General features: G+C 38.2%; 1 protein-coding gene across 2 annotated transcripts; it reads right to left on the reverse strand.

Annotated features, from left to right (window-relative positions):
* Window positions 1-93: 93 nt before the first annotated feature.
* UBXN8 (UBX domain protein 8) lies at window positions 94-23,814 on the reverse strand (the record flags this gene model as incomplete). 2 transcript variants are annotated; one of them, XM_084232319.1, is made up of 8 exons in its annotated part: window positions 23,518-23,814; window positions 18,551-18,673; window positions 16,462-16,532; window positions 14,098-14,220; window positions 7,836-7,967; window positions 6,070-6,111; window positions 2,209-2,283; window positions 94-261 (listed from the first exon to the last, which is right to left on the reverse strand). In XM_084232319.1, the coding sequence occupies exons 1-8, from the start codon at window positions 23,603-23,605 to the stop codon at window positions 94-96; spliced, it is 822 nt and encodes a 273-aa protein (XP_084088445.1). In that variant the 5' UTR covers window positions 23,606-23,814. The 2 variants fall into 2 exon arrangements, with proteins under 2 accessions (XP_084088445.1, XP_084088446.1); XM_084232320.1 differs by lacking the exon at window positions 18,551-18,673.

Raw genomic sequence — 23,814 nt, forward strand, 5'->3', positions numbered from 1 at the left:
AGGTATGGCATGATTTTAATGTGAATCCTTTATTGTCCAGTAAGGTCATGGCATAACCGATTTTATGTAGAACAGGTAGTTCTCATTTCTTGACTAGTTGCTCTGCTCTTTCTCTTCCACATTGAGTACAGTATCCAAAGTTATTCCTATGTCCTGCAGTGATAAATCTCCCTCCATCTCCAGAGGCCTTCTGGGAAAAGAAGTAGAAAGGCTGTATAGGGACGTGTGGTACCCAATTTTCATCATCCAGTTAAATAAAACCTGAAAAACAAAAAGCTTATCAAATACTATACACAACTGTGTCTTTAGATGACCATCATTTATAGTTCTTTCATTCTTAAAACATGCCCTACAAGTAATAAAACAACTTTCAAGTCTGTCAAAGGAACTTTCTAGGGCTTAATGGAAAATATCATGCCCTGAATTCTGAGAACTAAATAACTAAATCTTTTGTTTCAGAGAAGCCATAGGGCCTACTGGCACAGATAGCAGAGATAGCTATTTAACAATCAGAAAATCCCAACCATAGAGAATGGAAAGGTTTTTCAATTCAAAGGGTTGAAAACAAAGGGTTAGTATTTGGTGAAAAGTTTTAGAGCAAAATAAAAGCCAACAGTCCATTTCATAATCACTCAGGAAATTTTTCACAATACTCTGACTCCTCATAGCCTGGTTTTCAACAGACCATCCCTATAAATTTATAACATTTCCTAATCATGAATATTCCACAGTAACTGTCAAAATTTCCACTTATGGTTGCCAAAAAACAATGTCTGCCTAAGGATCATTTTTTGCTTTAAGAAGAATGATGGATAATGGAATGTTCTGGGGAGAAGTTGGAGTATCATCAGTAATCCCTATCTCTACTGCTAACCACCTTCTAAGAACCTATAATATTCCATGTAATAAATGTCCTTCAATGTCATAAAAAGTCCCATAATTTTCCAATATTAACCAGTCCCTATATTAATACACTGGTACCTTTGATCATTTGTCTTATTTCTTCAGAACAAATTCTCATAAATTACTAGACCAAAAAATATATTCTATTAAAAATATATATATACAGGTAATCTATCCCACAGGAACATACTCACATGAACAATTAATGAGAATCCCTGTTTTCCCCACACACTGACCAAAACTGGGCACTATACTTTTAGATCTTTTACAAACTGATTGATAGAAAATAGGGTCCCATTTTTAGTTTGGACTTCTAAATACGTCAAACATTTTTTTCACGTTTTTACTGTTTGGTAGTCTTTAAGAAATTCTTCATACTTTGTTGTAAACCAATTGTATCTATTTTTTAGAAAAATTGAAATACCTCATGTTTTTTTAAAAATCTGCCATCCTACAAAGCTTTGCTTTTCCTTGATTTGCATAAGCTCATTAAAAAATTACCCTATCATACAAAGATAGTACAATATTTTTCAAAAATGTTTTAAGAACGTCTTTACAGAATTTTTAATTTTTATGTAGTCAAATCCATATTTCCCACTATGGTTTACAACATTCTTGTCATAGAAGTTAAATGCAACAATCAGGACAGAAACTTGGTCTACTAAATACATAATGTTGCAATATATTGTTACATCAATAAAAATAAAGAATCAACATGAATCTGCAATTAACATTTTTCAACATATACAAATTTTTAATGCACATATAAGTAAATTTTAAAATGCACTTAAAGTAGAAATACACAAAAACATTAATGTGCAGGTGGCAGATCAAATTTTGTTCTAGTTTTCTATTTTCCAAGTTATTGCTAATGAACAGAGTTATCATTTTTAAAGGGAAAAACTCTCTTAGGATAAAAGGAAACAAACCCTAAAGAATGGCCTGAAAATTATATATAAAAATGGGGTTTAGGTTAACCATCAAGGATAATGGGAACAAAACTAATATTGGCTGTTTTCTAAAGACTTAAAAGCCTCTTACCCACCAAGCTGTGAAAAGCAATAAAAACAAAGCAAAAATTTAAAAAGAATAGGTAAAGGAGAACCAAAAAAATTTTGAATGTAGAAAACACAATTCAAAACAGTCCAGCATGCCTAATTATCCAAATTTCTGCAGTGTGCACATATAAATGCTCTTTCTTCTAGTCTGATGGGAGTAGCAGAGTGATACTATCTCCCCCACTGCAAGGGATTAAACTATTTCCAAACTCAACAAAAATGTTTCTCAGACTATGAATCTTCTCACCTGTGAACTGCAAGACTTAAAAAACCTTTTCTTCATGACATTCCCATTTGGGCATCGGAGAGCAACAGTAACTACCTGAAGGAAAAAAAAAATGTTCAGGTAAGAATTCCAATTCCGAAGTTCCTACTCCTATGAAATATCCGATGATTAAAAACTACATGGAGTCTCTGTAGAAATTTGGCTATGAAAATAACAGATCATCATAAAGGAAGAACAAGATTCACTCCAAACATAGAAATAATTCCTCTGAAACAAAACCATCTTCCTACAGACTACAGAGATCAGTGAGGAGAAGACAGCAAGACATCAGAGACTAAACGCCTCTGACACTCAGACTGCAGGGTAATCTACCAAGCCAAGACCCAGCGCCACCTTGGTCAAGTCTATGGACAAGACAGACACGAGATTGAAGGAATGAAAAGCTGTCCACTCTGTTATAGTCTGTGCACCAGTCTACACCATGCAAATCATCCAAGAAAATGAGACAAGACTGGAGTAGGCCCTGGTCTTGTTTTTAACTTTTATGAAAATACCTTTCCATGCTTTATTCTGAAAAAATGGGTTACATTAGAAGGGCAAAGGGAGGCAGAAAAGTCTAGAGGGACTAGGCCAACTGCCCAGAAACAGGTCATTAGGTTAAGAGCAGGACAACATGATTTATTTCAATGAGAATAGAACTACTGAATGATGGAATGGGACATCTGAAGTCACTCAACTGTGGATGGTTAGTGCAGAATTAAGACTGTTTGAATTAAATTCTTAGAACTCTCTGAGCAGTAGCAACTGCATAGTATAAATACTCTGTCTAGTGATTCTGATAATCAAAATATTTCAGTATTTGTTAGCTTTTCTTGATTACTATAAAATACATTATAAAAGTCAGTATTATCAACTATGCATTAGTGATTTTCTTAATAAAACTTCACACTTAAAAGTTGCTTACACCTATTAACATATTATGCTACATAAATTTTATATATGATTTTCTGGTTACATAACTGTTGACTTTATAAAGCTAAAATAGAACAGAGGACCAAAAATCAGAGAAAACTAGAACAGGGAGGAGAAAACGGGCATAGTAATGCTTATAAAGTGAATAAGGAAAGTGTTCTGGCTAAAGCAACAGCTACTTAGACACGTCCTCCTATGGCTTCAACACCAAGTGAGAAGATGGAATAAAATTTATTTCACTCAGCTCTAAAATTCCACTTTTCTGGCACATACTTGAGTGAGTATAAAGCAGAATATCAAATAACGGAACAGGGTAGAGGGAAAAAAAGATGGAATAAGCATAACTTATAAACGGGAAAGCAATAGCAACTGCCCCTGTAACAGAGCTTTCTTAACCTTTTTTAGGGCTACAGACATGACATTGTGAAGATTCTGAAGAAAAACACTGTAATCATAAAGAGGTACAATTTCAAAAGAATCACTCACACGGATGGCTATAATCAGTGGACCTTCAGTGAGACTGTATTTCTATAGGAATAATGTCATGTGCTTCAAAGCCAGGATAAACCTGAGCTATATTTAATCATTACAGTATTATAAATGGTTGTCATGGAAACCAACTCAGCACTTGATGAGAAGTGAGAATTCAGAAGTAGATATAAAAGTATCAGGACAGACATATCACAGGCATGAATTTGTCTAGTATAAAGGAGGAATTAGAAGCTTTTTTTTTTTAAAAGACTATTTTATGCATACAAGAGCTGGGGAGTAGGCCAGAGGTACGGGGCGGTGGGGTGAGAGGATTTACCAGAGACAGAGTGGGGAGCAGAACAGGCAGATCTACTGTAATACACTGCTGAGGGGAGCAGTGGGCGAGACAGGACAGGTCTGCTGCATCATGTGGGTTAACTCTCTGGCTGGGGATCAAAGTTGTGCTGCAGTGACTGCCCATCCCTTCATAATGCTGAGACTTAACCCTTTCCACCACTAGGGCGGCCCTAGAACTTTGTTTTTTAAAATGTTTCTCTTAACCCCACGGACTGGGAGAACATTTTTGCACACAACACTAATGATAAAGGACTGATCACAAAAATCTACAAAAAGCTGATGAGACTCAACAAAAACAAAGAAAATAATCCAGTCCAAAAATGGGCAGAAGAGCTAAAAAGAAACTTCTCTGAAGAGGACATGCAAATAGCCAACAGGCATATGAAAAAATGTTCAACATCACTTGTAATAAGGGAAATGCAAATCAAAACTATAATGAGATACCATCTTACACCAGTGAGAATGGCACATATTAAAAAAACTAGCAACAACATATGTTGGCGAGGGTGTGGAGAAAAAGGAACTCTTCTGCACTGTTGGTGGGAGTGCAAACTGGTCCAACCACTATGGAGAGCTGTGTGGAGATTTCTGGACCTACTAAACATAGAGCTTCCATATGATCCAGCAATTCCACTCCTAGGTATTTACCCAAAGGACACAGAAACATCAATTCCAAAGAGCACCTGCACCCCTATGTTTATAGCAGCACTGTTTACAATAGCTAAGCTTTGGAAACAACCCAAATGCCCAAAAATAGATGACTGGATCAAGAAGATATGGTACATATACACTATGGAATATTACTCAGCATTCAAAAAAGATAAACACATGCAATTTGCAGCAACATGGATGGAGCTGGAAGGGATCATGCTCAGCGAAATAAGACAGAAAGAAAAATAAAAATACCAGATGGCCTCACTCATAGCAGGAACCTAGAAAACTTAAATAAGGGACCAGAAAAAATAATAACTATAAGAAAGAAAAAATCAAAATCAACAAACAACTATGAACCAGAGATACTCTATGGGGGGCGGGGGGCAGGGAAAGGAGGGCTTGAGGTCAAAATAAGGGGGTTGTAATTGTATGGGGAATATAAAAAATAAAATTTAAATGTGAAAAATAAAATAAAATGTTTCTCTTTGGGGTTTAGTATTTGGATTGCACACTTTACTGTCTCTATTTTTTGTATGTCTTTTTTCCCTCAGATGTCCAAAATCCTACACTTAAATGTTGCAAATGTATTGACAAAAATGAGACTCTCCCAGTTGCTTTTATGGCTGCCTCAAAAACAGTTTCCTAGGAAAGTCCTAAGAAATGAAAACCACCAGTATCTCTCCTTTCCCTCAATGATGTAATGGCTTTAAAGACACGTTTCAGGCCTCCCTGGTGGCACAAGTGGTTAAGTCTCAGCACTGTCAAGCTACTGCAGTCACTGCAGCACAAGTTCAATCCCTAGCCAGAGAGCTGGCCTACATGGCACAGCAGATCTCTCCTGTTTCGCCTGCTGCGCTCCTCAGCAGTGTATTTCAGTCAATCTGTCTGTTTTCTTTCCCACTCTGTCGCTGGTGAATCTTCTCACACACACACACCCCACCACCACACATCTGGCCTACACCACAGCTCTTGAATACAATAAGTCTTTAAAAATAAAGACACATGTTCCCTGTGGACATGTCTGAAACTAAGCTAAGGCAACAGCAGGAAGAATACAGCTCAATAAAGAATGAGGGCTCAACCTGGTCCTACCTCCAAAACCGCAAACCATCCTTAAAACATTTAACAAAGAAGCTGTGTTCTTCATTTTCTTTTTTTAGGGGAGAACTGCAATTTAAAGTTATCTGCCTAGTTTGCTTTTAAGAAGTAACTCATGTACTGACCTGAAGTTTGGAAAAGCCCATGCCCCCATCTCTCCTGACTACAGTAGGAAGGCCCTACACTCCAAGCTCAGGAGACAGTAAGTACGGTACAATCCTATCAACATCTATGCTATCTTTTCTTTCTAAATTCAAATTTAGATAATACTGACTTCATGTTAAAGAAAAGAGAAAATATATTTCTTCTTCAGAGAGAAAATAAGCTCACTTCTTCAGCTGAGTCAGGAGGTTCTGCAGGTAAATCAAGAACCTAAAAAAAATATATAATAGGAATGTAAATATTTTGAAGAAAAAAAGAATCTCAACAAGAAGAATTCAGAAACAGCTAAGCTTAAAGAAACTTTGTTAAAAGTATGCACTGATAGAAAGTTTACAATGAGAATGGGGGTTCAGTTATAAACAGTTTTGGGTAAACATTTCAGTACTTTCAATAGATCATAAAAATAGGATTTGAGATGAAGCTATCAGCATATGTACAATTGAAGAATTTTTATGATGACCCAACACAACACAGTATATAAAAATGTACCATTTAAAAACATTAAATATTAATATGAATTAATATGTTTAATAAGCCCCCAAAGTTATTTAGACTCTTACACATATACACATTTGAAGATGAGGGGATATTTTTCTTCACTGGCACTTCTAGAAGGGTGGTTAAACACCCATTCAAAATCTTTGGTTGCCTTCCTCATTTATTCACATTTGCTTTTCTGGTTTATTTACCTAAAACTGCATGTTCAGACCACTCTCTCTCACTAAAACAGTTGTTAGGAACAATTTGAATTTCAGGGATTTTTTTTATAATTTAAAACCATGTCCTCCATGTTTTATAACATTTTATCATTTTAAAATTAACTGAATTTATTAAGTAAATCAAAATCACTTTTCTTTGGTATCAAAAGCACATGACAGTTAACAAAATGTGCCATAACCACAAAAGATCATTCAGGTTATTAAGAAAAATCAAATTTGAATTTTTATATAGCCCTACACAGTTAACTAGATCCTTCTGAAGTGTTAGAAATAATTCAGTGACCTGATTTACACCCTCAAGCTCCATTAAGTGACAGGGAAACAGACTGAGAAGCAATATATTAGAAACTACTTTTAGAAAACAGTCTACCAGCTTTCTGTAAGAGTTAGCAAAAATAGATTTGTTACTTCCAATATTTTCTAAATCCAAATCAGAGTCAATTTAAGGATTAAAGATTTGAAAGAAAACGATAATAAACCTGTTGCTTATTCCTTCCCTAGAAAGACCACTGAGAAAAATTACACACTCATATCATTAACTATTCACTAAACATGGCTTAATCGTGTCTTAGTTACCCACAGAAGTTTCCCTTAGTAAACATTCCTTTCATTTTTACTTAATGAAATTAAATCCTTAAAAAGAACTAAAAATCGGGCCTCCCCAGTGGCGCAGCGGTTGAGCGCTGGGTTGCGAAACTGCGCACGGCCTCTGCGGCGCCGGTTCGATCCCCGGCTGCTCCCCAGCCACCAGAGGAGGGTCCCACATGGCGTGCAGACCTCTCCTGCCGCCCGCTGCTCCCCTCAGCAGTGTACTTCGGTCCTTCTGCCTGCTCTGCTCCCCGCTCTGGCTCTGGTGAATTCCCTCACCCTCCCGTGCTTCTGACTGTACCCAGTGCATGTATAAACAAAAACAAACAAACCAGCAAACAAATAAATAAAGCATGCCTCTATTAAAAAAAAAAAAAAAAAAATTAAAAATCTAAATATATTATCATTTATCTCCATAGCTTCCTCCTAAGTTTGGTTTAGAACATTAATACTATTAAAACAGGAAAAGTGATTCTAAATGAAGCTGATCACTTTAAAAGGTAATGAGAAAACACCAACTGAATTAAAAGCCAGTAATCATCTTCACTCAGTATACTACCTAACCCACAGAACAATATCCCTACTGCACAGAGATACAGTTCAAGAAGTAGGTAGTAAGTAATGAACCTCTTTCTGCCTAGGCTGTTCAGCAGATGGTGAAACTTTGGTTAAAGGCTTAGGCAAGTTCCGTCTCTTCGCTGCTTCTCTGTTTGATGTTTCTAAAGATGTCTTATTTCCAGTTTCCAAATCTTCATTACCCTGATCAAAAAACAACAGAGAATTTCTAAAGAGAAGCTCTCTTTTGACTTTTTCTATTCACAGTAGTTACCTTTTTAACCCTAATAGCATTTCAGTAAAAAAAAAAAATTAAAAGTCGTAATTAGACCCAAAAACTTAAAGTATCATCTCCTTAGTCAAAAGAACATGGAACTTAATCACTTGTGAAAACTACTGTTATGTAGCTCCATGATATCCTCTGATAGGTAAGAGGCTGAGAAAGATCATTCTATTTTTGATTGACTCCCAAATTTTTCACTAGGATATCCTTTCCTTCTTTCAGTAAAGAAAGCAAGGCAGGGCCTCCCCAGTGGTGCAGAGGGTTGAGCGCTGCGCTGTGAAGCTATCTGCAGCCTCTGCAGCACAGGTTCAATTCCTGGCAGGCGAGGGAGAAATCCACATGGCATGGCAGACCTCTCCTGCCTCACCCGCTGCTCCCTTCAGCAGTGTATTTCAGTCAGTCTGCCTGTTCTGCTCCCCGCTCTGTCACTGGTGAATTCTCTCACCCTCCGGTGCCTCTGACCTGTACCTGTAACCCAGTTCTTGTATAAATAAACAAATCTTTAAAAAAAAAAAAAAGACAGTGCAAGAGAATATGCATTAAAAGGCGTGAATAGAAACATATATAAGTATAAATGTGTTTATGTATTTGATGTTGCTAAAATGCAATAGCTGAATGTGGCCACAGCATCTTGTTATACATAAATATATTTTAGTTCTTAAAATCAGACTTTGATCTTCCATTTGACTTAGTCACTTTAGGAGGCAAAGGAATTTTTTTATTCCAGAAATCATCACAACTATTATTTATATTATTTATTAAAAACTAAACATAATGAATGTGAGCTTATAACTTGGGAATATCTGAATTCCCTCATAAAAACACAGTGATTTAGTTAACAGTTTGCTTTAGGCTACCTAATGTTAGAGCTTTTCAATAATCCAAGTTAAACATTCTTTCAGAGAAGTACGAAGGAAAAAGAATGAAGAAAGACTTCGGGAACTATCTGACTCCATGAGGAAAGGAAATATAAGAGTTATAGGAATACCAGAAGGAGAGGAGAGAGAAGTAGGAACAGAGAAAATATTCAAAGAGATAATTGAAGAGAACTTCCCAAATGTGAAGAAGGAGCTGAAAATTGATATACAAGAAGCAAGAAGAACACCAAACTTCCACGACGAAAGGAAAAATACAGCAAGACACATAATAGTAAAGCTCCCAAGAATCCAGGACAAGGAAAAAATAATGAAGCTGGCAAGAGGGAAGAAACAGATAACATTCAAAGGAAAGCCAATCAGGCTGACATCAGACTTCTCCGAAGAAACACTACGGGCAAGGAGAGAGTGGAGGGACATAGTCAACAGACTCCAAGAAAACAGATGCCAACCAAGAATACTCTATCCCGCAAAGCTCTCCTTCCTCTTTGAAGAAAGAATTTGGACCTTCCCAGACAAAGAGAAACTCCGGAATTTCATTGCAACTAAACCCCCACTCCAAAAAATACTACAAGGAGTCCTAAAGCCAGAACCTCAGAGGGACGAATAACAATGAAAGAAGGCCAAAAAAAAAAAAAAAAGTTATTAAAAGAATAAATAAAATCAAAGGAAAGACAAACACAATGGCAAATACAGATGTTAACATATCAATATTAACTCTAAATGTAAATGGACTAAACTCTTCAATAAAAAGACACAGAGTTGCAGCCTAGATTAAGAAACAAAACCCAACCTTTTGCTGTCTCCAGGAAACACATTTAGCTACAAAAGATAAAAATAGGCTCAAAGTTAAAGGATGGAAAACAATCCTACAAGCAAATGGACCAAAAAAGAAAGCAGGAACAGCTATACTTATATCAGATAAAACAGATTTCAAACTCAAAAAGATAAAAAGAGACCCCAATGGTCACTACATTATGATCAAGGGGACAATACTTCAAGAAGAAATAACACTCATTAACATATACGCACCAAACGAAGGAGCACCAAAATATATCAGACAACTGTTGTCCTCTCTGAAAACAGACATCAGAGAAAACACATACGTAGTGGGAGACTTCAACACACCACTATCAACAATGGATAGATCAACAAGACAAAAAATAAGTAAAGAAACCAAAGCTCTAAATAAGGACCTAGAGCAATTGGGCTTAACAGACATCTATAGAACACTAAACCCCAAAAAAATGGAGTACACATTTTTCTCAAGCGCACACGGATCATTCTCCAGGATCGATCACATACTGGGGCACAAGACAAACATCAACAGATACACCAAGATTGAAATCATATCAACCATCTTTTCTGACCATGAAGGCATCAAACTAGAAATAAACCATAAAAAGAAGGCAAGGAACTTTCCTACCTCATGGAGATTAAAAACCACACTACTGGAAGACCACTGGACTAATGAGGAGATCAAAGAAGAAATTAAAAAATTTTTTGAATTGAATGACAAGGAGGACACCAATATCCTAAATGTATGGGATGCAGCAAAAGCAGTAATAAGAGGAAAATATATAGCAATAGAAGCTCACATCAAGAAACAAGAAAGAACTCAAAGAAACAACCTAATCTCGAAGCTCAAAGATCTAGAAAAAGAACAACAAAAAAACCCCAAAACCAGTAGAAGAAAAGAAATAATAAAAACCAAAGCAGAAATAAATGAAATTGAAACTAAAAAAACAATCCAAAAGATCAATGAAACCAAGAGCTGGTTCTTTGAAAAAATCAATAAAATAGACAAACCCCTAGCCAGGCTCACAAAGGAAAAAAGGGAGAAAGCACAAATAAACAGGATCATCAATGAAAGAGGAGAAATCACAACGGACACAGCAGAAATCAAAAGAATAATCAGTAGCTACTATGAACAGTTATATGGAAACAAGTTTAACAATCTAGAGGAGATGGACAAATTCCTACAACTCTACAATCACCCAAAGCTAGATAAAGAAGAAATAGAACACCTAAACAGACCAATTACAATTAGCGAAATTGAAATGGTAATCAAAAACCTCCCCAAAAACAAAAGCCCAGGACCTGATGGATTTACAAATGAATTCTACCAAACATTCAGAGACGAATTAGTGCCTATCCTTCACAAACTCTTCCAAAAAATTGAGAAGGAAGGGACAATACCAAACACGTTCTATGAAGCCAACATTACACTAATACCAAAACCGAACAAGGACAACACAAAAAAGGAAAACTACAGGCCAATCTCCCTAATGAACACTGATGCAAAAATCCTCAATAAAATTTTAGCCATCAGAATCCAACAATGTATCCATAAGATAATTCACCACGACCAAGTAGGATTCATTCCAGGGGCACAAGGATGGTTTAACATCCGAAAATCAATCAACATTATCCAACACATCAACAAAAAGAAATATAAAAACCATATGATAATATCAATAGATGCTGAGAAAGCTTTCGACAAAGTGCAACACCCATTCATGATAAAAGCCCTTGAAATTCTTGGGATACAAGGAACATACCTCAACATCATAAAGGCCATCTATGACAAGCCAACAGCCAGTATCATTCTCAATGGTGAAAAGCTGAAAGCAATTCCATTAAGATCTGGAACAAGACAAGGATGTCCACTCTCACCACTGCTTTTCAATATAATACTGGAAGTCCTAGCCAGGGCAATAAGACAAGAGAAAGACATCCAAGGAATCCAAATAGGAAAAGAAGAAGTCAAACTATCACTATTTGCAGACGATATGATATTATACATAGAGAACCCCAAAAACTCCACAGAAAAGCTAATTCAACTCATCAATCAGTTCAGTAAAGTGGCAGGATACAAAATCAACACGCAAAAGTCAGTAGCCTTCCTATACACAAACAATAAATCTGAAGAAGAAGAAATCAAAAAAACCATCCCTTTTGTTATTGAAACAAAAAAAATCAAATATTGGGGAATAAATCTAACAAAAGAGGTAAAGGACCTATACAAAGAAAACTATAAAACACTGTTAAAAGAAATAGAAGAAGACACAAAGAAATGGAGAGACATCCCCTGCTCGTGGATTGGAAGAATAAACATTATTAAAATGGCCATCCTTCCAAAAGCAATATACAGATTCAATGCTATTCCAATCAAAATTTCAATGTCATTCTTCAAAGAAATAGAACAATTATTGATGAAATTCATATGGAATCACAAAAAACCCCGAATAGCCAAAGCTCTCCTGAAAAAAAAAGAAGGGAATGGAGGCATTACACTCCCAGACTTCAAACTATACTACAAAGCCATAATCATCAAAACTGCATGGTATTGGAACAAGAACAGACATACAGACCAATGGAATCGAATAGAAAATCCAGAAATAAACCCACAGATTTATGGTCAACTAATCTTTGACAAAGGAGCAAAGACTATGCATTGGAGCAAAGAAAGTTTGTTCAATAAATGGTGCTGGGAAAACTGGGTCGCTACATGCAAAAGAATGAAGCTTGACCACTACCTCACACCATACACAAAAATCAACTCAAAATGGATTAAAGAACTAGACATAAGACCTGAAACCATAAAATATATAGAAGGAAATATAGGCAAAACACTACGTGATTTGCACATCAAAGACATCTTTACAAACACATCACCCAAAGCAGTGATAGTGAAGGCAAAGATAAACAGCTGGGACTACATCAAATTAAAGAGCTTCTGCACAGCAAAAGAGACAATAACAAAAACAAAGAGAAACCCCACCAACTGGGAGAACATTTTTGCACCCAACACTAATGATAAAGGACTGATCACAAAAATCTGCAAAGAGCTGATGAGACTCAACAACAACAAAGAAAATAATCCAGTCAAAAAATGGGCAGAAGAGCTAAAAAGAAACTTCTCTGAAGAGGAAATGCAAATGGCCAACAGGCATATGAAAAAATGTTCAACATCACTTGCCATCAGGGAAATGCAAATCAAAACTACCATGAGATACCATCTTACACCAGTGAGAATGGCACATATTTAAAAAACTAGTAACAACAAATGCTGGCGAGGATGTGGAGAAAAAGGAACTCTTCTACACTGTTGGTGGGAGTGCAAACTGGTCCAACCACTGTGGAAAGCTGTGTGGAGATTTCTGGACCTACTAAACATAGAGCTTCCATATGATCCAGCAATTCCACTCCTAGGTATTTACCCAAAGGACACAGAAACATCAATTCCAAAGAACACCTGCACCCCTATGTTTATAGCAGCACTGTTTACAATAGCTAAGCTTTGGAAACAACCCAAATGCCCAAAAATAGATGACTGGATCAAGAAGATGTGGTCCATATATACCATGGAATATTACTCAGCATTCAAAAAAGATAAACACATGCAATTTGCAGCAACATGGATGGCGCTGGAAGGGATCATGCTCAGCGAAATAAGCCAAAAAGAAAAAGAAAAATACCAGATGGTCTCACTCATAGCAGGAATCTAGAAAACTTAAATAAGGGACCAGGAAAATGAATAACTATAAGAAAGTGAAAATCAAAATCAACAAAAAACTATGAACCAGAGACACTTTTAGGGGGGCGGGGGCGGGAGGGAAGGGATTGGGGTCAGAATGGGGGGCTGCAATTGTATGGGGAATATAACAATAAAATTTTAAAAAAATAAATAAATAAATAAACATTCTTTCAGCACCAAAACACTACTTAACCATTTGACACACAAAAATGCTGAGTGGTAACTGATAAACAATTTTATCACTAGATTCCTAAGAAAAACAAACTGTACTAAAAATACAACGTAGGGCCTCCCCAGTGGTGCAGTGGTTGAGCGCTGGGCTGCGAAGCTGCCTGCAGCCTCTGCAGCGCTGGTTCCATCCCCGGCCACCAGTGAGGGTCACACATGGCGCGCAGACCTCTCCTGCCACGCCCACTGCTTCCCTCAGCAGAGTACTTAGGTCCTTCTGCCTGTTCTGCTCCCTGCTCTGGCGAATTTTCTCACCCTCCTGCACTTCTGATTGTACCCAGTGCTTGTATAAATAAATAAATCTTTTAAAAAAAAATACAACATAATTTGAAATTTTTAAAAACCAGTACATGTTAAATGGAAACTTAATAGCATAACCCAAAATATAAAATGAGAATATTTTCTAACCCCAAGTTTATGGCCACTGCTTAACTTCCAGGTTTCACCAGTCATCTGGTAAAAGCGCTCTTCCAGTTTTCTCAACTTCATTTCCTGGTGTGGTTTTAAAACATTCTCTATGTATCTGCTGGCCTGTTCAAAAAAAAACTGTGTTGTTACTATGCATTAATAGTTCTCAGATTTGGGCCTCCCTGGTGCAGGAGTTAAAGTCTCAGTGCTATCAAGTTATCACCAGCCACTGTAGTATGAGTTCGATCCCCAGTCAGAAAGCGAACCCACATGGCACAGCAGACCTCTCCTGCTCCCCTCTCCTCTCCACTCTGTCTCTGGTGAATCCTCTCACCCCACACCCCTCACCCCACACGTCTGGCCTACACCCCAGTTCTTGCATGAATAAATAAATAACAAATAAATCTTTAAAAAAAAAATTCACTTCATGGGAGCTTCAAAAAGAAAAAGGACCAGAGAGGAAATTATCCAAAAAATAACTTAAGAAAATTTTTCAGAGCTAAAGGACATACCTAACATACTGGATTCCCTTCACAGTAAACAAAGAGCCACACCAAATAATAACAGTGAAATTTTACAATACAAAGGATAAAGATCATAAAAGTTTCTAGAAAGGGGTACAAAACTGATAAATAGCAATAGTAGCTCAAGGATAAAAATGGAATCAGATATTACAAAATCATACTGGAAATTTGAGGACAATGGTATATTTCAAAACTCTAATTATTTTCAAACTAATTTCATACCAAATCAAACTATCAAGGGCCAGAGGAGGGAAAAAAAAAATCACATTTTTAGAATGTAAAGATTCAAAAATTGTATGTATCATTAGGCATATCTCTGCATAGACCAGGCATTTCACCATATACAAAGACGATACTATGAGATACTGATCTATTAATTTTCCTTTGGCCAAAAGGCCAAAGAAGAGAACACACAGATAAAGTTTTTAGACATTTGCCAAACAAAAGATCCCCACCTTGTTATCCCTTAAGAAATATAGATGCTGGGGGCCGCCCCTGGTGGCGCAGCGGTTGAACGCTGGGCTGCGAAGCTGCTGCACGCAGCCTCAGCAGCACCAGGTGGATCCCCGGCTGCCGGGGAGGGTCCCACATGGCACGCAGACCTCTCCTGCTGCCCGCTGCTCCCCTCAGCAGTGTACTTCAGTCCTGCCTGCTCTGCTCCCTCCTCTGATTCTGGTGAATTCTCTCACCCTCCTGAGCTTCTGACTGTACCCAGTGCTTGTATGAATAAATAAATAAATCTTTAAAAAAAAAAAAAAGAAAGAAAGAAATATGGATGCTGGGGACTCCCTGGTGGCTGGTGGCGCAAGGGGTTAAGACGCAAACTATGGGGCCTCCCGGGTGGCGCAGCGGTTGAACGCTGGGTTGAGAAGCTGCCCGCAGCCTCTGCAGTGCCGGTTTGATCCCCAGCTGCTCCCCGGCCACCGGAGGAGTGTCCCACATGGTCCCACATGGCGTGCAGACCTCTCCTGCCGCCCGCTGCTCCCCTCAGCAGTGTACTTCAGTCCTTCTGCCTGCTCTGCTCCCCGCTCTGGCTCTGGTGAATTCTCTCACCCTCCCGCGCTTCTGACTGTACCCAGTGCTTGAATGAATGAATGAATGAATGAATGAATGAATAAATAAATAAATAAATAAATAAATAAATAAATAAATAAATCTTTTAAAAAAAGGACGCAAACTATGAGGCTGTCCTCAGCCGCTGCAGCACAAGTTCGACCCCCGGCCAGGGAGCTACCCACATGTGCAGCAGACCTCTCCTGACTCGCCCGCTGCTCCCCTCAGCAGTGTATTTCAGTCAGTCTGCATGTTCTGTTCCCCACTCTGTCTCTGGTGAATCCTCTCACCCCCCACACCTCTGGCCCGTATCCCCAGTTTTTGTATGCATAAATAATAAATAAATTTTTTAAATAATTAATTAAATAAACAAACTTTAAAGGAAAAAAATAAATATAGATGCTTATTAACATACAAATGGAATACAGATAAAATTATAGCTTACTAATTAGCAAGGCTCTGAAAGTAATCTACTTCCATGGGAATTTTAGAAATTCAAATTATTTATGAGAGCTTCTTAAAAAAGATGTTGCAAGGACACTTTCAATGGTAGTAAATACAAGTCAGCATGGTTAAAAATGTAGTCACCACCTCTCTCATTCTGAACTAAAAGACAGACTGATTCTTTTGATGTGTTTAGTCTTTGTCTACTTAAAAAGGAATAATCTGTTCACTAGAAAAACAGTGACAGATGTCAAAATATGAACCCCTAGGACTTTGAAAAGGGTTTAATATTTAGCTAAAAATCCACAGCTATTTTCTTTTGTCTTTAAAAATAATTCTTTACCTTTTCACCCTGTGCCTCTTGCTGTTTTTTTCTCACAAGTTTTTGCCTTTTCTCATTCTTCTCTTCTTCTTCTAAGACATCAAAACAAAAATGCTTTTTAATTCCCAAGTAACAGAAAAAAACAGAATGCTCTTTTCTCTAAATTTGTAGATCTTAATACCAAAAAACTGGTTCTATTTTTCAAATAATAAAAACTAGATACATGTAGACAGAAATAAAGATACCCACAAGAAAAATCTGTAACAAAAGGTCTGTTCTGAAACAAAAATCCTCTGACATGTATGAATATTGTATGATATTGTATGTTTTGCTAAGGAAGCTCCATGTGATTGTTGTATGTTGAAGTCCAGGGCTTCAACAGCTCCACAATGTAACATGGAAATCCACTACTGCACATGAAGTGTGGAACACTGCTTTGCAGGCATGAGGAGTGTTATTTCATTCACCTTAGACTTGATAATGAAAGCAACATGCCTAGATCCCAAAAGTGGAGTGTGCTTGGCAACTCCTATAGTGACTGAAACAATATTAGGTTATTATCCACTGAATGTCAAGAGAAAAGAATGCTGCTGTGATATGGGTCTTTATTCGAATACAATAAATTTAAGTTCATTTAACTGTATTCCCTGGAGGAATTATTTATCTCTTGAGAAATTATCTCCTTTAAACTGTGCAGCTCTTTAAACAGGAGCATCTCTTTCTGTCAACAACTTTATCTCATGGCAGTAAATACTTCCTCAAATTTATTTAGGGTAGTAAAACAGAGAGGCTATCAGAAGGTTCAACTTGGCCACTAACATGGTATGTGATCAGTCACAGTTATCTTAAGGCTCCTTTCAAACTCTTGAGTCAGAGAATATGGTTTTCAAGTAAATCAATAGCAAGGGAACTGGTGGGCTTAAATCTTAAAACTGAGAACTGATTACTTCTGAACTTTTGATAGACTTAATTTTACAAAATTTTACAAAAAAAGAATTAAAGTTTGAAATGAATCTGTATTCATTTAAACTCTTATATTTTAATAAATCTTATATTTTAGTAACAGTAGGGAAAAAAGTATGAGCAAGTTGATATTTTACTCATTTGAAGAAAATCTGACTTTAGGTACTAAACATACTCTTAATTCTTACTAGTTTTAGCCTCCAGTGGTATTACCAACCCATAAATGTACCAAAATGACTTACACCCCAACATGAAAGTACAACAATATACAGAATCTGCTAAGTGCATGTTTCCCTTATTTGTAAGAAATGAGATAGTTTAACGTATGCAGCAAATATCCTCCTTAGAGCAAAATGCATTTAATACAAAGAAGAAAGACAGAATTTCCAAAATATAAGATTGGGAGACACTAAAATCTAAGACTGGGAGGGCTACATTATCTTCTATATTCAGGTTGAACAGTAAGGCCTTTTAGGAATATGATTTTACACATAGTTAATTTGATAGTCCTGTAACTTAAATAATGTTCATTTTCCTTTTACTTAAATTTATTTAAATAAACAACAAAACATGCAATTTGCTGTTGGCAAAATTCCTTCTACTAAGGTATTAGAATGTAGGTATTAGTTGCAGGATTCATCTGGTCTGAGGTAAACTACAATATTGTTTTACAAGGCTCCTAATAATGACAAACATTTACTTATTGAAAAAGCAAAAAACAAGCATGGTTTCCTAAAATTAAGGCCATTTAACTATACATAAGACATAAATGTGTAAATAAAAACTGACAAAATAGAATGAAAAATAAATTATTATGAAAAACCTTTAGAACTTAATGGTAGAAACATTTACCATTTGTAGAATAGTTAAGCACAAACACAGAGGACTTAAAATGTTGGTAGTTGTTGCAAACTACTAACAACTTAGAAACAATATGGTTTCAAATGTATATGTAAGAATAAATGTATAATCTTTCACAAAAATACTGAAATTATAATTCATTCAAAAATCACGACTAAAAATGTAATAATCACCTTAAAATTATACAGCACAAATTTATGGTAAAATGATTCTTCCCATACAAAATTTTAGAATAAAGGAAGGAAATTTTAAAAGTATAAAAAGGTAGCATACACAATAAACTTACCTGTCAGATAAACTTGGGAAGATTTAGATGAGTTAAGCCATGAGGTAGTCACAGAAATAATTAAAGTAAGAAGAGCAAGCAGTAAGAAGATCCGGCCACATAGCAAAATCAGATCTTTAATTCCTTATAAAAGTAAAGAAAAAAAATTAAATTTAAAAACACTTTTGTGGGGCCTCCCTTGGTGGCGCAGCGGTTGAGCAATGGGCTGCGAGGCTGCCCGCTGCCTCTGCAGCGCCAGTTCGTTCCCCGGCTGCCAGTAAGGGTCCCACATGGCACGCAGACCTCTCCTGCCGCCCGCTGCTCCCCTCAGCAGTGTATTTCATCAGTCTGTCTGTTATGTTCCCCGCTCTGGCTCTGGTGAATTCCCTCACCCTCCCGCATTCTGACTGTACCCAGTGCTTGTATAAATAAATAAATAAATCTTTAAAAAAAAATAAAAACACTTTTATTGTTACTGATAAATAGCACAGTAAAAGATTAAGCTACACAACTATATATTGTGATTTTTCAGTTTCCTTAGATGCTAAAATTCATCATGGTTGCCACTACCAGAACAAGTTTTCAAAAAACAATTTCAGAACATCTTCTCTCTCAGAAATGCATTTATAATTTGAGTGACAGGCTACATTCTAAATATTATGACTATCAATAATGCTTAAATTCTGGTCCCCCTTCTGCCCAGAGGAGATAAAATTATCCATATAATTAGGAATTAAATTGTGACAGTATCTTGTCAAATCCTGGTTCTATTTAAGATATTCATTCTCACTAAAACATCAAACTCCTATTTCTCATAGTTAAATTATACAACTATGTACTTCTCTATTTTTTAGTATCTATTCATTTGTAAATAAAAATTCTTATATACCTGTTTTGCTGGAAAAAAAGCATTCAATATTTAGTTTTATATTCTTTTAAGTACCAAAACAAATACTAAATCATCAAAAATGAAACTAGTACCGACTTTATGCAATACAATTTTCTAAGTGGGAAAGGAAGAAGCAGAGCTATAAAGGTAGGTTCAAAATAGTTTCTAATCTCCAAGAAGTTGTAGTGTATGTGTAATTATCAAAAGTAACCAAGCAGAGTACAGAGGATCCGTATTATCCTTGTGATCAGGGCTGGTAATTTAGTCAATTGTTTTAATAAACAAGCAATTTGCAAATGTTATATGGGAATATAAAAGAACTAGATTTAAACATATACTTTTCAAACAAAAATTTTTCATTACCTTGATTTTTTTGTACCTACTTGCAAGAGCCCATTCAACTCAAATGCATTAAAAAGATAACAAATGTGAGGAAACAGTCTTAAAATATTTAGCTTAAGTACAAGTAAAATTGTATCGGTAGTGAAGTCCCTTATATAAGCATTAGAAAAAGATAGTGATTATTTTTCAACATATGTCCAAAAACACAGCACAGCTAAATGAAAAGAATTCAATTTTTCCATCTGGGAGTTAAATTAGCAGCTGCAGCTAAGAGCATTATTGGGATCTGCAAATGCTGTTCCACTGTAACTAGCTCTGAAGCTGTTGCATTGGGATGTATAATTTGTAAAATGGACTTAAACACTGATACTGGATATTTGGATAATCAGTATCAAGGGGAAAAGAAGAGTAAACAAGCAACAGTTGACAACTGAGAGGATTCTAAGATAATTAACTCCATGATTAAGTGAAAATTTCAGGAACTGCTCGATGGAGGTATTACCAGGAACCCAGCTGCATTTTCCAGAACTTCTGCCCTATTTTTATTAAATTAGATATCATAATTGCTGGAAATACAAAACAAATTAGATGTAGTCTCAGTTTTCAAAGAAGTGTATTTATTTCCCTGTGGTTAGAGCTAATCATGTGAGTATATCTCCTCTGTAACCTAGTGACACAGTATTAGTGAAAAGTAGAAGACTCTAGATGAGCAAAGTAGAGGTGGATACTGTAAAGACAAGGGAGCAGGTAAATTCTGGAATTTCTTCATTAAGTGTGAATTTCATATTTCTGTATATAATTTGGATGAGATCTGCTGAATTCTTTTTTTTTTTTAATTTATTTTTTATACAAGCATTGGGTACAGTCAGAAGCGCGGGAGGGTGAGAGAATTCACCTGAGTCAAAGCAGAGAGCAGAGCAGGCAGACTGACGAAGTACACTGCTGAGGGGAGCAGTGGCCGGCAGGAGGGGTCTGTGGGCCATGTGGGACCTCCTCCGGTGGCCAGGGAGCAGCCGGGGATTGAACCAGCACTTCAGAGGCTGCGGGCAGCTTCGCAACCTAGCGCTCAACTGCTGCGCCACTGGGGAGGCCTGAGATCTGTTGAATTCTAATAGAACTTTAGGAGGCCTTGGGTAGTCTCTGCAGGTTTTTTTTTGGGAAACATTTTATTTTAATTTCTTACTTAAAGCAACATTTCTGAGTGACTCCTTGCTGGGTGGGAAGGAGGAGAAAGAGAGAAAGGATATTTACAAAAGCAAGTTTTATCATGGGCTCTAACATTAGAACTGAGATTAATGAGGGAGAGAACATGTAAAGTTATTTCTAACATGTCCAAAAATGAACTGATTCTCCAAAGGTCAACCCTTTTCCTCTCAACATTCCCTTCATAATTGGCACTACCAACTATTCAGAGTTGTTTAACCCAACATGTCAGAGTCATCCTGGTACCCTTCTTTTCCCTCACCCCAAACATTTATCCATCAAGAAATCTGTTGAGGGGCCTCCCCGGTGGCACAGCGGTTGAGCGCTGGGTTGCGAAGCTGCCCTCAGCCTCTGCAGCACCGGTTCAATCCCCGGCTGCTCCCCGACCACCGGAGGAGGGTCCCACATGGCGCGCAGACCTCTCCTGCCGCCCGCTGCTCCCCTCAGCAGTGTACTTCGGTCCTTCTGCCTGCTCTGCTCCCCTCTCTGGCTCTGGTGAATTCTCTCACCCTCCCGCGCTTCTGACTGTACCCAGTGCTTGTATAAATAAATAAATAAATAAATCTTAAAAAAAAAAAAAAGAAATCTGTTGATTCTGCTATATAAATATCCCAAAATCAACCACATGGCATCTATTTTCCACCCCATTCCAGGTCATCATAACGTCCTGCCTACCTCAAAAGCCTAACTTGCCTCACTTTTTCCACTGGAGTTTTTTTTTCCAAAACACTCTCCAAAAAGAGGGCCTCCCTGGTGGTGCAAAGGCTTAAGCACCACACTACAAAGCACTCCGCAAACTGCAACCCACATGGCACGGCAGACTTCTCCTGTCTTGCCCACTGCTCCCCTCAGCCGTGTATTTTGGTCAGTCTGCCTGTTCTGTTTCCCGCTCTGTCTCTGGTGAATCCTCTCACCCCTCACACCTCTGGCCTGTACCCCAGCTCTTGTATGCATAAATAAATAAATCTTTAAAAAAAAAATTCAGTTAGCTTCTTAAAACCTTAGGAGAATCGCTTAACCTCCAGTATCTCAGTTTCCTAAAATGTAAAGTGGGGGTTATAGTACTCACCCCTATTGTTACAGGACAGGGAGAGGGGCAACCCAGACCCAGCAAACCTGCCTGATCTAAAGAGGTTCTGCCATCCGTTGCATCAACACAAAACATATGAGACTTTAATGGGAAGGAACTTTACTACAATTAGGAAACAATACAGAAAAGACAAAGAATATAGTTTCTAAATCAAGCACCCAAAGTTATCCATTCCCTCGTGGGTAAAAATCCATCCAAATGGGACTGGCCCAGAGCAAGGCCCCAAAGCCTGCCACAAGTCTAAAGCATCTTCCAGTGGGGACCCACAGAAAAGGATCAGAAACAACCAGACAAGTCTGGATGGAAAAGAGCAAATTGAAAATCAAAACAAAAACTGCCATTGTCACCTCCCCACGGAGCTCTCACCCGCATCTGTGTCAACCAGTCCACCACCAAAAGGCAAGCGCAGTTTCTTCATGTGTCTCTAGGCTCCATGTGCCTCCTCCAAGTCTCCTTCTTGCTCTCCATCCTGCTTCCCCCTTCCTCAGTCTCCTCTGCAGCTTCTCTCTCTCTCAGCTCCACCCTTCTCTTGGGTGGGGCAGGAAACCTGGAACCTCCCCCTTTCCTGGGGACCACCCTGTTACACTATGATTATATTGCAGATTAGATGAGATAATGAATAAACAAGGCTTGGCCTTAGGCTTACAAGCGTTCAATGAATATTCACTTGAGTCACTCTTCTTCGGTCTCCTAGATCCAAGCACAGTGGTCTTCATCCTTTTCCTCCGAGGAGACAATTCCTAAGGTCTGAAATGTGCCCCCACCCTTGCATTTCAAAGGAGTGACCCTTCACTTCAATCTCTACTTATTACACTCTTCACCACTTATCAACCTATTCATTCCCATTGAGCATTCAAGACAAATTTATTCCCTTTTGAACATTCAAGACAATCTGAAAACAGTGGTTATGCCTGTTCCCGTGCTTTCTGTCTTTTTTTTTTTTAAAGATTTATTATTTATGCATACAAGAGCTGGAGTACAGGCCAGAGATGCAGGGCAGGGGGTGTGTGTGTAACAGGATTCACTAGAGACCGAGTGGGGAACAGAACAGGCAGAAGACAGAAATACACTGCTGAGGGGAGCAGCGGGCGAGACAGGAGCGGTCTGCTGCGCCAAGTGGGTTGCTCCCTGGCCAGCCGGGAATCGAACTCGTGCTGCAGAGGCTGTGGATAGCTTCACAGTGCTGTGCTTAACCCCTTGTGCCCCCAGGGAGGCCCTCTGCCTGTCTTCTTAACACAAGAAGCCTCACCTCCGGCAGGAGCACTGCCCTAGTGAAGCCGGTTCCCCCAGGCGGCGGGAGAATCGCGCCAGGAGGCTCCCCGCGGGAAACGGGCGGCAGGCGCGGTGCAGCCTGGGAGTCGTAGTCAAGGCCGCCCAGAGCCACGGGGCGTCGAGACGGTAATTCTACGCGACATCACGGGAAACTTACCTGGGTGAGCGCCAAACGGAGACGCCAACACTTACCTAGATCCGGGATCCCACGCCGGAGCTCCAGACACAACAGGGGGAGAGCAGACAGAATGAAAACGCCCACGACCCCATGAGAAGCCATGGTGGCCGGGGCCTCGCGTCCGGTCGCAAAACCCGCCCCTTCCGCTTGCTTCCTCCCTCTGGCGCGGGGCGGGAAGGGTTCTGGAGAGACAGCTAGACCCCAACGCGAGGTGGTTGGCAGCCCGGAGCCAAGCCCCGCTGTTTGTATTCATAACCTGTAGCGTTGTATCACGAAATAACAAGTCGTCTCCGCAGGCCACAAGATGTCCA

The sequence above is a fragment of the Talpa europaea genome (genome assembly GCF_964194135.1).
Source record: "Talpa europaea genome assembly, chromosome: 4".
NCBI classification, from domain to species: domain Eukaryota; kingdom Metazoa; phylum Chordata; class Mammalia; order Eulipotyphla; family Talpidae; genus Talpa; species Talpa europaea.